This window comes from Cervus elaphus, chromosome 8 (genome assembly GCF_910594005.1).
Source record: "Cervus elaphus chromosome 8, mCerEla1.1, whole genome shotgun sequence".
Lineage (NCBI taxonomy): Eukaryota > Metazoa > Chordata > Mammalia > Artiodactyla > Cervidae > Cervus > Cervus elaphus.
The window spans coordinates 42,705,761-42,724,229 of record NC_057822.1 but is presented as its reverse complement, the minus strand read 5'-3'; the positions used below and the strand labels follow the sequence as shown (position 1 = coordinate 42,724,229).

General features: G+C 34.2%; 1 protein-coding gene across 9 annotated transcripts in view; it reads left to right on the top strand.

The window, feature by feature from the left end:
* The window catches only part of NBEAL1 (neurobeachin like 1), a 151,048-nt gene that overhangs the window by 107,712 nt on the left and 24,867 nt on the right, over positions 1-18,469 (top strand). For all 9 annotated transcript variants that reach the window (XM_043910343.1, XM_043910340.1, XM_043910344.1 and 6 more), the window contains 9 exons: positions 699-847; positions 1,462-1,595; positions 4,187-4,288; positions 5,719-5,814; positions 6,208-6,332; positions 8,776-8,916; positions 11,919-12,049; positions 14,833-14,942; positions 17,997-18,114. In XM_043910343.1, the coding sequence (XP_043766278.1) occupies positions 699-847; positions 1,462-1,595; positions 4,187-4,288; positions 5,719-5,814; positions 6,208-6,332; positions 8,776-8,916; positions 11,919-12,049; positions 14,833-14,942; positions 17,997-18,114 (1,106 nt within the window). The remainder of the gene's footprint in view (positions 1-698; positions 848-1,461; positions 1,596-4,186; positions 4,289-5,718; positions 5,815-6,207; positions 6,333-8,775; positions 8,917-11,918; positions 12,050-14,832; positions 14,943-17,996; positions 18,115-18,469) is intronic.

Below are 18,469 nucleotides of genomic sequence, written 5' to 3'. Positions count from 1 at the left end.
TATGATTGTAAAGCTTCACATTCAGCCAAGAATGAGGAGCTAAGTCTCAAGTTTATAATTTATTCTGAGCATCACTTTGTTTAGGTTATAAGCAAAATATGGTGAATATTTCTTCAGAACTTATTTTAATATTACAAACAGATCAGTTTCAATAATATCTTTTGTTGGCATAAGCAGGTTCTTTTGTTCATGTAATTTTAATAATTTAAAAATATTTCCTTGATTATTTTTAGCAAACTGAGTAGACTTGGTTGTCTAGGGAGCTCTTTGATTTGGGTAGATTTTTTTTAGTCATCCTTTTAATGGGGTTTTATTTTCTTTCTTCAATGACTAGTAAATTCAGTGGATGTCAGTCTCATTCATTTTCAAATGAAAAGCCAGAATTCTTTCATAGAATATAAATAAGCAACAGACTATCTACTGCCTTAGGTCACTTATTTCTCAGTTTCATCACTGTGAAGTTTAGAATTTCACTATTTAGGAAAACATTCTTAATTTTTTTTGAGCTTAGCTTTAAGGATTGCAGTATTACCTGTTAGGTTGGTGAAATATGCAGTGGACTGTTTTTTGTAGAAAATTCAAGTACCCTTTCTTGGATAGTGATTTCACAGAAATGAGATTTGAATTTGAATATGATGTTCTTTTCCATTTATCCAGAATACACTGTTGGATCTTTTTTGTTTGTTTTTCCCCTTCAGTGATGAGAAAGAAGAACAGAATCAAAAAGAAAAATTGGTGTTAGCAGAAGACTGTGAACTCATTACAATCATTGATGTAATTCCTGGCAGATTAGAAATCACTACTCAACACATTTACTTCTATGATGGCAGCACTGAAAAAGAAGATGGTGAGGAGTTCTGGGGGAATAATTTCTGTTGTTCAATAGTTAAGTATCCAGTTTATCAATCATTAATGAGAAGAAAGCAATAAGATGGGCCTGTAAAATTGTAGTCTCTCATATAAAGGGAGAGATGGAAAGTCAGTATGGGATTAAATTCATTATTCAACAGTGTACTGAGGGGAATGCTGCTTTTTTATTATCAATGTTTTTTAAAAGGTTTGCCTAGTGGGGATTGCTATAAATTTAAGTTATAAATGCAATATTTAATTTATATGTACTCTTGTTCCTATAGGTTTCTCATCTAATCCTTTATCTGAAAATAAAAAGATATTTAAATCTAAGCTGCTAACATAAAGAGAAAAGGGAAAATGTTTCTAAGATACAATATTCAGAGTTATTCTCTATTCCAATGGAAAGGAAGTAGAAAAAGCTATAGAATTTTAAAATAGTTTTATAAGAAACAGTTTAAACATGCAATGCATTTAACAGATGGTTTTTATCATATAGAGATTGAATTCTTTTTCCCTAAACGCTATTCTTGTCAGGAAAAGGAGATATTTTCTGCATAGCATAAGTAACTTTATGTGGTCCACAGTCACAAGATTTTTTTCTGTTTTCAGGAGTAGGCTTTGATTTCAAGTGGCCTCACTCTCAAGTTCGAGAGATTCACCTACGACGGTACAACTTAAGGAGGTCAGCCCTTGAGATTTTTCATGTTGACCAATCCAACTACTTTCTCAATTTCAAAAAGGAGGTATGTAAAAGGCTACCTTTCTCCTAGACTGTTAGCTTGAAATAATTTTCCAACTAGTAAGCTGTAATGAAACTTTACACTCTGTTCTTCCACTGAGTCAGAATATTAGAAAAAAAAGATACATACTTTGGGACTAAGCAACATATGAATTTTTGTTGGGATTATGTTTGAGTGTTTGGAGGATATTTTATATATAGGTAGATAAAGAAGTTAGTAGAGTTTTGAATGTCAGCAAATAGATGTCTTACAGTATCCAATTGTGAAATAATATGGTATATATATGATGTAATTGGATTTATGAAATTAATTTGGGTTGAATTCAACAATAATGGAGTAATCAGAAAAAAAAATAATGGAGCATGTAGTTCTAGGAATAGCGTAAATTCTTAAATAGTATAAGCAGTTAAGAGATTGCCACTAAATTCAGGTTCCCTGGACCCAAAACCATTCCACCACTAGCACTATAACCTCTGACACATTACTCGCTCTCAGCCTTCCTTCCCTTTGACATATACTTGAGGCCAGACTTGCATCACAGTTTGAGAGCTTTCTTTTACCTTGCCTAGCTTTCTCTCCATTTTCTCCCTCTGGTATCTCTCCTAATAAAATCCTCCATGTTCAGTTCTGTGTTAGCATTTGCTTCTCAGATTACTTGGATTCAGTTCGTTCAGTTCAATCGCTCAGTCGTGTCTGACTCTATGCAACCCCATGGACTGCAGCACGCCAGTCCTCCCTGTCTATCACCAACTTCCGGAGTTTATTCAAACTCATGTCCATTGAGTCGGTGATGCCATCCAACCATCTCATCCTCTGTCGTCCCCTTCTCCTCCTGCCTTCATTTTTTCCCAGCATCAGGGTCTTTTCCAATGAGTCAGTTCTTCACATCAGGTAGTCAAAGTATTGGAGTTTCAGCTTCAGCATCAATCCTTCCAATGAATATTCAGGACCAGTTTCCTTTAGGATTGACTGGTTGGATCTCCTTGCAATCCACGGGACTCTTAAGAGTCTTCTCCAACACCACAGTTCAAGAGCATCAATTCTTTGGCGCTCAGCTTTCTTTATAGTCCAATTCTCACATCCATACATGACTACTGGAAAAACCATAGCTTTGACTAGATGGACCTTTGTTGGCAAAGTAATGTCTCTACTTTTTAATATGCTGTCTAGGTTTGTGATAACTTTTCTTCCAAGGAGCATGCGATTAGCAGAGTCAATAACTTTTCTTCCAAGGACCTGGATTAGCAGAGTCAATAAGTTTCTATTCATTTCTATTCATTTGAGATCCAGGTATATTTATAAATGAGATCCATGTATATTTATAAATAATTTGATTCAGACCTTTGAGAAACATTTTTCTATTTTTACAAAAGGGGAATTTTTCACTATTAAAAATAAATTTTCATCCATAGGAAAATACAATGTAGGTGTTTTTTAGAAAGCTATTTTATGTAATTAAACTAAGCACACTCCTATTTGTATGTAGTTTTGTTTTTTTTTTTTAATTTATTATATTTGGCTGCACCAGATCTTAGAGTTGCAGCATGTGAACTCTTAGCTGTGGCATGTGGAATCTTGTTCCCTTACCGGGGATTGAATCCAAGCCCCCTACACTGGGAGCTTGGCGTCTTAGCCACTGGACCACCAGGGAAGTCTCTTGTATATAGTCTTTAAAGCACATTTATATGTGGTACCCAATCTTCATAACAATCTTCAGATTAGATATGGAAAATTCCATTCTTTTTTTATAGATGAAGAAGCTGAAGTTCAAAGATTAATTTTATTTCTTTACACTTGCCTAGCCCTGAATAATCCACAAAACTGTAAAGGGTAGAGATTATTATATTGAATACACAGATGAGACTCAGTAAATTAATTGATTTGTCCAGATGATTAGTTAATGACAGAACTAGATTTGAACTGGAAGTGAGCTAGTTTTCTGATAAAATGTGTAACGATTACTCTATTTATACACTGTAACATTCTAAAAAAAATGTGTGTCATGTTTGTTAAGCCTAGTAAAATAAAGAAGTTAAAACTATAATCTTCTGTTTAAGTGGAATGTTCAGATTAGGCAAATCCATAGTGACAGAAAGTTTAGTGGTTGTCAGAGGATGAAAGGGAAATTGAGGAGTGATGGCTCATAAGTATGTAGTTTCTTTTGAGGCTAACGTAAATATCCCAGAGTTAGATAATGTGACTAGTATGACCCGGAGTGATGAGATGGGGAGGGAGGTGGAAGAGGGGTTCAGGGTGGGAAACACATGTAAATCCATGGCTGATTCATATCAATGTATGGCAAAAACCACTACAATATTGTAAAGTAATTAGCCTCCAACTAATATAAAGAAATGAAAAAAAAAAATAAAGGCAAAAATTTTTTTTTAATTTAAAAATTAAAAAAAAAATAATGTGAATACTTGTATAACTCTGTGAATATTTTTTTTTAAAAAGAGAAAAACTCCACTGAACTGTATACTTTAAAAGGGTGAATTTATGGTATGTGAATTATATCTCAGTAAATCTGTTAATAAAGCCATAATCCTGTTTTGTCATAATCTATTTTAACCTGTAAAGTGTTATTTTTTTAATAGGTTAGGAACAAAGTATATAGCAGACTGTTGTCACTTCATTCTCCAAATAGCTATGGAACCAGATCACCACAGGAGTTATTCAAAGCATCAGGACTGACACAGGTAGGAAATTTTAAGTCACTGTTTGGTGTTAATTTTATATCTTAGACTTTTGCCTAGAAGTAAATCTTCCTTCTGACTATTTTATTTTGATTATGCAACTGCTGTTCTTCCATTCGGGTGATCTTTTGAATTGTCTTTGAATCTTTCTCTTTCCCTCACACATAAGAGTGCCCTGTCCTCCAGCTCCCATATCGTTCAGTTCATGGGCATATCTTATAACTTCTTCTTTCATTATAATGTTCCACTATAATTATAGTTTCATTATAACTATTTTAAAAAAAATAATGTGGGACTTTTCTTAATGATAAAAATAATCCATGCACAAGAAAAAATGAGAAAATACAAGGCACCTTGGAATACAGGCAGAAAAAATTTTCTCCAATCCTTCTGTCTGCCAAAGCTAACTAATGCTTCCACGCATTTTATCCTCATATAATCCCAACATCTTTTGAATTTGCATTGTCAGAAGCCAAGGAAAGCCTTTTGTTTTTTGCTCTCTGGTGGTGGTAGTAGTCTCCTAGTTAGGTTCTCTGCTTCCTGGCTCTCCTCTTCCTCCTACATATGTGTTCATCTTAATCTTTAAACGTTGCTCTTGTTCAAAAGCCATCAGCAATTCCTTCCTATTGTTTATGGAATAAGCTTTATTTAAAAGTACATTCCCTGCTTTCTGTGGTATAAACTTTTATTCATTAAAGTACTGATTCCTCAATTTGGCACATAAGTTAACTATTAATGGGCTTTCTGTATAGATAGATTCATTTCTCACCATTTCTACATGTCTTTTGCTTGAGGCACACAGTAAACTTAAAGGTGTATGTTAATCTGTCTTCAAAATAAATGCTTGAGCATACTCACACTGTGTAGAGTAACTAGTAGGCTAGATTTAACAAGGTGATTAAAAAAATAACAATTATGTCTTTCTTTAGAAAGTTTTTATATCTGTTACAGCAAAATCCCACCTACCTTCACTGTATAAAGGAATTTTTCTGAGCAGAGATAAAATAATGTTATTTAAAATTTGTAGATCATTTAAGTACACTGAGATACTGATATTTTAATATTTATACTTATGAAGATTTCAGTTAATGGCAAAAATTTAAAATTTTGGCAGTCCTTCTAGAATTAAACATTTTTATATTAAAATAAAATATTTTTTAACTAAAGAAAAGACTTAATTATTATAGGAGATCTTTTAGACTGCAGTGTGAGGACTTTCTTTTCCTTTTCTAAAGACCAGTTTTTAAAAGGAAGTGAACTTTAGGAGAAGTATGTTGATTTTTCTCCCTGTTAAATCTTTTTTAAAAAACGTAACCCCTTTTACCAGAAAGAGGATAGAGATAATGGATGCAAGATTATTTCAGTACTGTCAGTAATAGTTATTGATTTCTAAGAGATGTAGACTAATTTTGATTTTTTTCTGTGCTATCTAGAAATGGGTAAACAGAGAGATATCAAATTTTGACTACCTCATTCAGTTAAATACAATGGCAGGACGAACCTATAATGACCTTGCACAGTATCCTGTGGTGAGTTTTATAAAAATCCTGTAAATATACACTTACCTTTCAATTTTATTATATACAAAAATATAAGTGGCTTATATCTAGTTTTTATTTTTGAAAAGATGTAAAAACTATTTTTGCCTTTCTATTTATTTCTTACCCTGCTATTGTCAAGAAGTATATAAGTATGAAGGGCATTTTGAAAATGAAAGCCTTTTTTCTTTCATTTCATTTAGAATATTTCAGTGGAATTACAGGAGATAATGCTTCTGGTTATTGAGCTAAAGATGAATAAACATTTGCAACAGGGAAAAAGTAAACACTGTCCCTTTTTGTCTTTAGAAAAGTGATATTAGTTATGGAGCTGGTAGCTTCCCGTGGAAAGAATGTCTAAATTGTAAATTGTGGCTCTTTTAGTTCCCCTGGATTTTACAAGATTATACTTCAGAAGAGTTGGATCTTAATAACCCATCTGTATTTCGAGATCTATCCAAACCAATTGGGGTAGTTAATGATAAAAATGCCAAAGCCATGAGAGAAAAGTAAGTGCCTTTCATCTGCTTTGATAGATATACCCATAGCAGTTTGAATTTGTATTAATTTCTCCTATGGCTAACCAAGTGTTACTTTTTAAAAAATGCACAACTACTTTTGCTAATTAGAGTCTGATAATTCCTTCCCTAAGTTTTCTTGAAAATGTTGTCAGTTGTCTTTCAAATATCTTAACTATAGTCTGTGTCCCTTCATTACCAAATTTAAATTAATGTTGTTTAGAATTTCTTTTCTCCTTGTAATAAGAGAGTGAAGTCATAAAAAGAAAAACAAATATCATGTATTAATGCATATGTATGAAATATCTAGAAAGATGGTACAGATGAGCCTGTTCACAGGGACGGAATAGAGATGCAGACAGAGAGAACCGACATGTGGACACCGCGGGGGGTTGGGCTGGCAGAGTGTGGGATTATTGCGAGAGTAGCGCTGACATGTAAGCAGAAGCTTGTGTAGCATAGACAGCCGGTGGGAAGCTGCTCTGGTGCACCGGGAGCTCAGCTCTGCTGTGATGGCGTGGGGCGGTGGGATGGGGGGAGAGGGGAGAGAGGCTCAGCAGAGAGGGCACGTGTGTGCGCATAGCTGATTCACCGTGTCCTACAGCAGAAGCTAAAACAGCATTGCAAAACAATTATCCATCCAGTTAAAAGATAAAAAGTGTGTGCGCAAGGGTGGAATTCTTCATCCCTGGGTATTTTAGACTTAATAACTTGCTAAGCCAGCATTTACCTCTGATGTACTATTTTAGTAGATACCAAATTAATAATACTAATCTTTTCAGGAATAATGTGAATAAAGAACAGTGAAATGTAAGCAAATTTAGAAAGTAACATTTGAAAGGAAAGAAAATATTTATAGTTATATATATTTATGATCCATCCTGTAAATGTCTCATAATTTTTTTTTTTTATTCAAAGCAAGTGGCTGACAAGTAAAAGAATAATTTTAATTTTCCTTTTTCTCCATGTGAACTTATGGATAACTTCCAGTAATAAAGACAAAGTTTTTGCAAATAAAAACTTAGTTGTAGATTTTTTTGAGAGTTGATAGTACATTACTTTTTTTTCCTTTTTATTTGCAAGTCTTCCGTAAGACCTTTTTGCAGTTTAGTATTTGATTTACTAATGGAATTCTGCTGTGTGTATGTTACCTCACTGCTATTAGTCAAACTACTAACACTGTTCCATAGGAAATACGTTTCATATAGGTCACCTTATTTTGTCGATAATGGAAGATACAGTTTATGCTTCAATAATATATTTTCCTGCATAGGTACAAATGACTTTGGCCTAAAAACTCTCTTTATTTTCCTGAGTATTAATGATTTCTATGTAAAAAGGAAATTGACCTTAGCTTGACAAATTGATTAGTATTTTGGTTTAAAATTTTAATGTGTATGCTTCCAAAAAACTGTTCATTCTAATTTAGATTTTATGCCCACTAACTCAGATGTCACCATTCAGAGCAATTACAATATTAGTGATAGTGCTTGAAGAGTTATTATGTATAATGCCCTTTGCTAGTAATCTGACTTAGGCCTTCTTTCTATTCCACTGTCTGCTTTTTCTTAAAATTTTATTGGAGTATAGTTGATTTGCAGTGTTGTGTTAGTTTCAGGTGTACAACAACGTGATTCAGTAATACACACATATATTCATTCTTATTCAGATTTTTTCTCATATAGTTTATCACAGAATATTGAGTAGAGTTCCTTGTGCTGTACACATCTATTTCCTTCTACATGTGAATTATTAGACATTCATTTTAACAATTCTTGACTGACCCTCTATATTTTTTTCTATTACCTTGGCCATACTATGATGTCTAATTATCACATTCTTACAATAGCAGAGAAATAGAAACAACCTAACTATCTGTAAATAAATAAATTGTTATATATTCTAAGATTTTGTAAAAATTTTTTATTGGAGTGTAGTTATTTACAAGGTGTTAGTTTCTGCTGTGTAGCAAAGTGAGTCACTTACATATTTTGTAAGATGTTAATAGAAAATTGTTAGATTAGAAAATAAGTTGTGAACAATATACTAGGTATAACAGTTTTATATTAAAATGTATTTTATATTAAAATATATATTAATTCATAATTGAAAAATGTTTGCCAGAATGTTATTGTTTATTATCTCTGGGAAGTACAATTGTAATTGATTTTAAATTTCTTTATTTTTGGTTCTCTGTGATTGCTAATCTATCTGTAGTGAAAATAATTATTGCATAATACAGAAGTATTCCAAACTCCACTATTAGTGCTACTTTATTGTTCAGAAAGTATTAGTAATTTTTTTCACTTATTAATGTGATGTGGTGATATGAATACATAGCCTCTTAATAAACTGTTTTCAGGATTACAATACAAGCATCTGTCCTAAATTAATTTTGCTATTGTGATTATAAAACTTTAGTTTCTGTTTTTAGATATGAAAATTTTGAGGATCCTATGGGAACTATTGATAAATTTCATTATGGTACTCACTATTCAAATTCTGCTGGAGTTATGCACTATCTTATTCGTACAGAACCATTCACCACCCTCCACATCCAGCTTCAGAGTGGAAGGTATGTTTCGGGTAAATAAGCTGTTTTCTTAAGACTATATGATAGTGTTGAAAACTCTTTGCCTTCATGTCATATACTGTTATAGGGTTCCCTGGTGGCTCAGATGGTAAAGAATCTGTCTACAATGCAGGAGATCTGGGTTCAATCCCTGGGCCAGGAAGATCCCCTGGAGAAGGGAATGGCTACCCACTCCAGTGTTCTTGCCTGGAGAATTCCATGGACAGAGGAGCCTGGTGGGCTACAGTTCATGGGATCGCAGAAAGTCAAGCACAATTAAGCGACTAACATTTTCACTTTCATATACTATTATAACAGGACCTTACCTTTTTTATTCTCCTCTTTTTAGGTTTTGATTCATATAATAGCCCCTAGATAAAAGTAGCCAAACTAGTTTGAGAACAGGTCACTCAAACTGACTTACACAAATGACTTTTAAGACGGCTTCCTCTTTACTGTTAACCAGTGTACTTTTGTTATTTTCAACTGGGTTTAGGAGTCTACCAGAGATTCTGACTTAGAACTGGTTTAGACCTTGATCCAAAATATCTACCAGAGATGTCTAACCAGTGCCTCTGTAGTCCTCCTAAAAATATTGATCAATAGGAATGGAAATAGAGAGCAATGAGGGCCCTTACATTATTAGTAGCACCTCAAACAGGTCTGCGATGTCACTGTATTATTATATCACCTGTCTATATTATACCTTACCCAAGATTCACGTTTTCTTATCTATCCTAAAGAAAGAAACGTCTTCAAGAATCCGCCATTCCCCAGCCTATCCTTCAGGTGCCTCTCTGCTACTCTCATTTTGTCTCCTTGTTGCCTTATTCTTTAACATTATCCTTTTGCCTTTTCTGACCACTCAGAAACTATGTAAACATTGCCTGTTCTGCTCTCTTTCCATGTAATGTTTATCTCTCAAAATTAGCCTGGGTTCCTTATTCCTGTCTTTAGTTCACTGAGCCTTGTCTTTCAAGGAGAGGCTTAGATCACGACATATCTCCAAATGTTATGTTTGCCATGAAATCAGGTAATTTTTCTTCTGGGAAAGTAAACCTGGATCTCTTCAGGTTTTAGTGATTTTATAGCTTTTATTTATTTATTTATTTTATGATTTTACAGCTTTTAAATGATTTTTTAAATAAGGCTTCACAATAGATTCTGCTTGTGCTTCAGAGGACATCAAGAGAGCAAAAAGACAACCAGTTCAGTTGGAGAAAATATTTGCAAATTATAGATCTGATAAAGGACTTGTATCTAGAATATATAAAAAAATCCTTACAATGCAACAGTAAAAAGACAAATGACTCAATTAAAAACTAGCAAAAGATCTAAATGGACATTTCTCCAAAGAAGATTACAGATATCTAATAAACACATGAAAACTTGACCAACATTGGTTATCAGGGAAATTCAAATCAAAACCAAACTGAGATACCTCCTTACACTCACGAGGATGGCTGTAATAAAAAGATAGATAATACCTACTGTTGATGAGCATGTTGAAAAATTGGAACAATTATGTACTGCCAGTGGAAATTTAAGATGATGCAGCCTCTGTGGAAAACACTCTGGCAGTTCTTCAAAACATTAAACATAGTATTACCCATGACCCAGCAATTCCAGTCCTAGGTATAGACCCAAGATTATTGAACACATATGTTTATGCAAACACTTGCACACAAGTAGCCTTAACTGCTTTGTTTGTAATAGTCCAAATATTTAAATAACCCAAATGCCCATGAACTGGTAAAGGAATAAATGAAATGTGGTATACCCATGGTGTGGAATATTGTTTAGCTATGAGTTAAGAGAAGGAATGAAAGATTGATATATGCTACAACATGAAACTTGAAAGCAGTAGTATGTTGAATGACATAAGCCAGGCACAAGATACCATATGTTATATATGATTTACATAATGTGTCTAAAAAAAAACAAATCCTTGGAGACAGAAAATAGATCCGTAATTGCCCCGGGGCTGGAGGGAGGGTGAATGGAGAGTGACTGCTGTTAGATACAGGATTTCCTTTTGGAGTGATGAAATGTTCTAAAATTGTTTGTTGTAATGGCTGCACAGCTCTGAATATACTGAAAGCTACTGAATTGTTCCCTTAGAGTGAATTACATATGTGTTAATTATATATCGGTTAAGCTGTTCTCCCCCAACCCAAACGAAAAGATTCTGCCCTTTCTGTACCTCTCATTGAATTTGAATATATCATTCTTAGACTTTATTGATGACCCAATCATTGACCATGGTTAAATTTAGAGTTCTGCTAAGTTCAGCTCTGCTTCAAAACAAGATTGCTAGACACAAGAAGAGTCATATTAGTCATCAGTTGTCACTTGGAAGACATCATTTATGGGATAAAACTGGGAAAAGAACATCAAAGGAGATGAAACAGAAGGGGTTTATGCTGTTTGTGATTAGCTAAAACATAGTAAAAACTGCAGCGTGACCACTTGAGCTTCTTTCAACTACTGTAGGCTCATGATGGAACTTGAAAGTAAAGTTAAAATAAGATAATAGTATATGGAAGTAAAATATAAAAGCTTTAGCTACAGAATTATTTCCCTAACTCACCATCTACTTTTTAGCCAAAGAGTTTGTAAAGATATTTTGTATCATAGATTAATCAGCAGCATTCCTATAGATCTGTTAACTATGTCATAAATACTATAATACTTAGTGATATTTAAACTCTGTAATTTTGAAATATCCAAATAATATTTATTTACACTGTATAATAAATTTTACTCAGCAGAATTATGCCATTTTCATCTAAGATGACACTAGTGATTAAAATTATAGTATGTAGTTCCTGACAACAAAATAAGAAAGATTCTCATAAGGAGAGCATATTTTGTTTTTAGATATTAAAGAGAAAGGGTCAATAAAGAGAAACTGAACATGAGGCACCCTGAAGAAAGTGTAATTTTGTTTTAGCCTGTTGTTGCTCAGTCAGGACTCACTGCTCCCTTCCCGTCTCCACATGTAGGTTCGACTGTGCCGATCGACAGTTCCATTCCATCCCTGCTACCTGGCAGGCTCTCATGGACAATCCATACGATGTGAAGGAACTTATTCCCGAATTCTTCTATTTCCCAGAGTTTTTGGAAAATCAAAATCGTAAGAAATAGTTTAAAAACTGGATTGAATAGGTCCTTATGGAGGATCTTGAAAAATATCTTTTAGGACATTTTTTGTGATGACCTATAGATTATTTATTCTGTGTTTGTATTACTCAGTGACAAAGCTTAACTTAATATCCAGGTACTAGTCTTACCTTCTACAGAAATGCTACAGTGAATAAGATAAATGAGTGAAATTTGAATTAGTAAGGGAATTTATCCGAGTACAGTGTTTACCAGTGAAGCAAAACATGGCTGCAAGCTATTTTAGCCATCCAGCTGCATGAGTTAAAGTGTTTGAGTTAGATAAGATGAAGGTTTATATCAGGGGTCTGTGAACTATAGATTCATGGGCCAAATCTGTGAGCAAACTAGTATTTGTCAATAAGGTTTTTTGGAATACAACTGGCCAATACATTTACATAAGCTGTGGCTGCTTTCACAGTGTAATGGCAGATTTGACCAGTTGCAGCAGAGGCCATAGGTTCACAAAGCCAAAAATACTTATTCTTTGTCTCTCTGTAGAAGTTTGCTGACTCTTTTTAGAATAGAAAACAGGAGGCAGTTTGAAAGTAATGACTGAGTTTAAGTTTCCACAATATTTGAAAAACCATTTTGTTATTTTGTTATTGTTTTGAATTAATTTTTATTGGAGTATAGTTGTGGTTGTTTCTACTGTACAGCAGAGTGAATCAGCTATACGTATCATGTGATATTTTTGAAGAAAAGAATCATAGAAGGAAATATGGTCTTTAAGAATATCCAAATACATTTTCGATGACTTAGTTTTAGATTTAAGTACAAATAAGAAAATGGCAAGATTGTTCCGATTTGTGTTCTTTAGGAAAATTCCAGGGTCAAGGGCTGTTAACAACTTCCTTTTCCTCCCCTACCATTTAATGTTAATGTTTGACCCATTGCTTGCTCAGTAGAATTATTTGCCATGTCATGACCTTTGATCGTGTGCTCTAGGACCCGCTGTTGGATCCTAGGCATCTGATTCTCAGAGTAAGGCAGTTCCATTTGGTCACCTTCAGAAAACTGAGTGAAACTGTTGACAGATCTGACCCTAGTCAACCAGAGGACTGGATCTTCTAGGGCAGGGTATCCAGGATGGAAGGGATGAGCAGATTAATTTGGACCCAGAATTCAAGGTCTGCTTAGCTTGACAATTTCTGACATTCACCAGAGCCAGAGCTAGCTGCTCTCTGTTACTAGTACCCTGGTGGCCTCCATTTCTAATTATCCATTGCCAATTTATTCAAAATGAGCTGGGTGGGAGAAAACAAAGTATATTCATTAGAATGACAACAAATATTAATAAAAGCCACTCAAAATTGTATGAGGAAGAAAATGTTAGTATTTATTTTCGATAATAAAAATCCTGAAATATGGTAACTTAACAGCATCCTCAGAGTCAAGTTCCTCCTGTATTTTTTCACTCTGCTGTTCTGAGTGTTTTAGGTTTGTTCTTGGCCAGTTACTGTTATGACTAAAAAATTCTAGACATCATAAGCAGATGCAACATTGTCTTAGAAAGAATTGAAACTTTTAATTCTTTGTGTTGTTTCTTAAGAATGAAAAACCCTTTCTCATGATCTCCCTTCACTGTCCAGAGCTGGGTCATGTACCAACCCCTGTGCCAGTCACCTGCAACAAGCATGAAATATAGGGCAGGATGCACACTTGAATAAAATAAAGTTTTTGCTATTAGATAAGGAAGGATGGCTGTCAGTATCTGCTATATAGTAGCTGAGTTAAGGCCACAGACCCTGCATCGTGATATTTTATGACATTTAAACTTCTCTCCAGCTTTAAGGACACACTGATGTTTTTAGATAACTTCTTTAATGAAGGACTTTTGTGTTAACACTTTTCCCTTTCTGTACGTATGAACAAGAAAATCTTATCTTTGGGACAGTTATGTCAAAATACTGTCTTCTATCATAACTAGTATGAGCAAATGTTTATTATGTCAGTAACTATTTAAAATAGTGTTGTAGAAATATATTGTCCTTCCATAAGGTAAACTTGAGTGAGTTTAAGGCATGTTACACCCAAAAACTTTAAGTCACTGGATTTTGTAAATTAACCATTAGAAGAACTGTGTTAATTCTTTTTAATATATGAAGAAATGCATTTTTGTTCAGGTTAAGATTTTGGTCATAATTATAATTTTTCTCACTTTTCTCAGCAAAAAATAAACTATTAATTTGACTTATCTTCTAATAACTAATTGTAGTCTTTTTTTCTAATAACTCATTTTAAACTATCTTATTTTCATTTACTTTTTTGATCAACTGTTCAAATGCATTCTAATAGATGAGTTATTTTTACCTGTTCAATAAATTTATATCAAGAAGGGAACTTAATAAGTGGAATAGATTGTGAGTTTGAGATTGACATGTACATTCTGCTATATTTAAAATAGATAAACAGTAAGGACCTGCTATGTAGCACAGAGAAGTGTGCTCAATGCTCTGTAATAACCTAAATCAGGAAAGAATTTGAAAAAGAATAGATACATGTCTAGGCATGGCTGAGTCACTTTGCTCTGTACCTGAAGCTAACACACCATTGTTGATCAACTGTACCTGAATATAAAATTAAAAAGTTTTAATTGATTTTTTAAGTCAAATTTTATAAAAACTTGATTCTCATCTTTTACTCTTAATAAATGAAGAAAAAACTTAGTTTTGCTAAGGAATATACCTTTTTGTTTGTTTTACTTGATTTATTTAAATCGAAAATGATTTGATACATTTATTTTTTATGTCTTAGAGTTTAACTTGGGTCGTCTACAAGTTTCCAAAGAACTGGTAAATGATGTCATTCTCCCCAAATGGGCTAAGTCTGCTGAAGATTTCATCTATAAACATAGGAAAGCTCTGGTAAGATTTTTATGTTTAGTTATTAAGCAGGTTAATAAGATAAAGATATATGTGTCCTCCAACTAATAAAAAAATTTAAAAAAAAAAAAGATATATGTGTTTTCCAGAGGATGATGGAATAAAGTATAGCTATTATTTTTCTTCATTAATTTGTAATCTATATTATATGCTGTTTTAGAAAGTATAATATAGTAATTTATTTTGAAGTTATGAATCTTCTGATATACTGAGACTATAGTAGTACTGTCCCTCAGATATATAGCAAAAAAAAAAATTCACTTCTGTAAGGCATCTGCCTTATATGTTATATATAAGGCATATATATATGTTATATATATGTTATATATATGTTTACATATAAACATATATATATGTTATATATATGTTTCAGTCACCAAGCTGGTGTAGCTTGATGTATCATAGTTCCCATATTTGTTTCAAATCTATCAAGGATAAGAACATTTTTTTTCCTCTGAAGGAATTCAGTAAGTTTTTAATAAGATAGCTAAATAAATACTACTTAAATAAATACTACTTAAATGTTTTGCTAGTTTTTAGCGAAATTTCCATTTTGGAGTTGAAGGACTAGTAGGAGTTCATTTAATATTGCTGTTATGTTATTACCTTGAAGACACTGTTTCCGCCTCCACACCCACAGAGCCCACCTAGCTTTCTATCTAAACTGAAATGTTTCAGATTCTAGAACTAAATGGCCAACACCTGGGCACATTCCTTGTTGTTAGTAGGTAGTTTATCAAACTTCAGAATTCTGGACTAGTTTATAATTTGTTGTTTTCCAGTCACTAAGTAATGTCTGACTCTTTGTGACCCCATGGACTGCAGCATGCCAGCCTTCCCTGGTCTTCACTATCTCCCGGAATTTGCTCAGATTGATGTCCATTGAGTGGGTCCGTCTCATCCTCTGTCACCCTCTTCTTTTGCCTTCAGCCTTTCTCAGCATCAGGGTCTTTTCCAATGAGTCAGCTGTTCTCTTCTAGATTATAATACTTCTAAGCAATAACCCCATGCATGAATAAAGAATTGGGGAAAAAAGTAAAACAACTCTGAAAGATAATCCGTAACTTTTTAACTAGGCAGAAACTTTTCAGATGCTTCCTGTGAACTATCTGGTTTAAGCTGTGAACTGTCACACTATCACATATGCCTTCCTCTCTAATGGTTAAATAGTAACAGGATCAGTACAGATTCCAGAGGAAAGAAAGTAAACTCCATCTCTTAATGGTGGGAGTGAGAAAGAATTACAACTATCTTTAATCCACCACACAGAGGCTGCCCTTTGGCCTCGAAGTGTTTACATTTCTTCCACATGTAAAATGAGCATACTTCCTCTTAAGATCTTCCCACAGTCCTACCTCATTAAGGCAGGGTTCTGCAGACATTTTGTAAAGGACCAGGTAGTAAATATTTTTGTTAGCTCTAAGTTTAGTGTGTGTTGAAATTCTGTCATTCTAGTGCAAAAGAAAATGGGATATGGCTGTCTTCTACTAATCTACAGATCTGAATACAAGTAAGGTTTGGCCCACAAGCAGCAGTTTTGCTGATCCCTGCAGAAAGCCATGAGGCCTGAAATCCAGAGTCTTATTAGTCATCTACATCAAATCCATGTGTGCATGAAACTACTCCGGTGTGTCTCCTCTTAGCTCTGAAGTCTGTGAAGTAGATACAAGTTAATCCCCCACGTAGCAACAGTAGTGTAATAAGGACAGGAGAACTATAATAGACACTAACATTCGAAAGGGAGAGAAACCAGAGGCACCTAACTTCTTACTGTGAACTTCTGACTGTTCACAGCAGTTCAGAATTCTAGCCTGGACACGCTCTCAGTTCCTTTATAGCCCACTGCTATTCCATGATAATTGGTTTTCCATGGATCATTTTGTTCCACCCTCAGGCGTTTGGGTTTTTGCTCTGAGTCATTCGTTTCCATAAAAATTAAAACAAAAAATGTTGTTTTTACAAGAGTATCTTTGCCAGCCTCTTTCCTAATCATAGTAAGTTGGAAGCCAGTGGTAAAGAACCCATCTGCCAGCGGAGGAGACTCAAGAAATGTGAGTTTGATCCCGGGGTTGGGAAAATCCCCTGGAGAAGGGTATGGCAACCCACTACAGTATTCTTGCCTGGAGAATCTCATGGACAGATGAGCATGGTGGGCTATGGTCTGTAGGGTCACAAAGAGTCAGACACGATTGAGCTACTTAACATGCACATGCACAAGAGTATCATTGCCTGCCTCTTTCCTCATAGTAAGTTGAAAGCCAAAAATCTTATTTTTTGAACAGTTTTTATCTTTCTTAGTTTGAACTAATGCAGTTTCTTTTAAAATGTTGTGGTTTTCTTATAAATCAACTCTGTTGGGCAAAAAAATAGTCCACATTACAAGATTGTCCATTATCTCCTTTGAGCTCAGGGGGAGGCTACAATGGGAAAATGTTCTCAACGTTCTAGTTGAATGGGTCTGTGACACACAACCTCAGATCTTTGACATCTCAGTACATTGTCCTGTAGCCACGCTCTTGATCTCGATGGCTCGGTGGTAAGGAATCTGCCAGCAAGATAGGAGATGCAGGAGACTTGGGGGTTGATCCCTGGATCTGGAAGATCCCCTGAAGGAGGAAATGGCAACCCACTTCAGTATTCTTGCTTGGGAAATCCCATGGACAGAGGGAATTGAATTTCTAGACAACTATTGCGGTAGAAGTTTCACAATGAAAATGTATTCTACAGCTATCATTAATTTTTTTGTTGTTCATATTTAGGCTATTAGAATATATGTTATTTTCTTCGCCCAATAGTTAGGAGATATGTATGTAATAAATATTAGTAAATATGATATCTACATTATCCTAGATAGAATATAGTCAATATTTATAATAGACGTTAGATACATACTTAATGTCATTTTGAGATAATTTTATTTTATTTATAATATTTGTATGTGGAAATGTTTCAAATGCTCTTACTTTTTCAAAGGACCCATGTTTACACTGTAGTCAAAGGTAACTATATTAATTATTAAATTTGTTCTCTTTCTAGGAGTCTGAATATGTTTCTGCTCATCTTCATGAATGGATAGATCTGATTTTTGGCTATAAACAGAGGGGGCCAGCTGCAGTGGAGGCACTCAATGTTTTCTATTACTGTAGTTATGAAGGTATAAGCCTATATACTTTTCCTCTTATATTATGTTGATAGAAAATATTATTAGAAATACCTGACTGTTCAGTGGTTAGGAATCTATTCTTCCACTGCAAGGGGCATGAATTTGATCCCTGATAGGGAAATAAGATCCTGCATGCCACAGGACTCCGTCAAAAAAAGGGAAAATATTATTTAATATGTATTTATACATGGTATTTTAGACATAACTATTTAAGGCGAGAAAGACTACATTTTAAAAATAGTTTTAGGGACTTCCCTGGTGGCCCAGTGGTTGAGAATCCATCTTACAATGCAGGGGGCATGGATTCCATCCCTCGTTGGGGAACTGGGATCCTACATACTGTGGA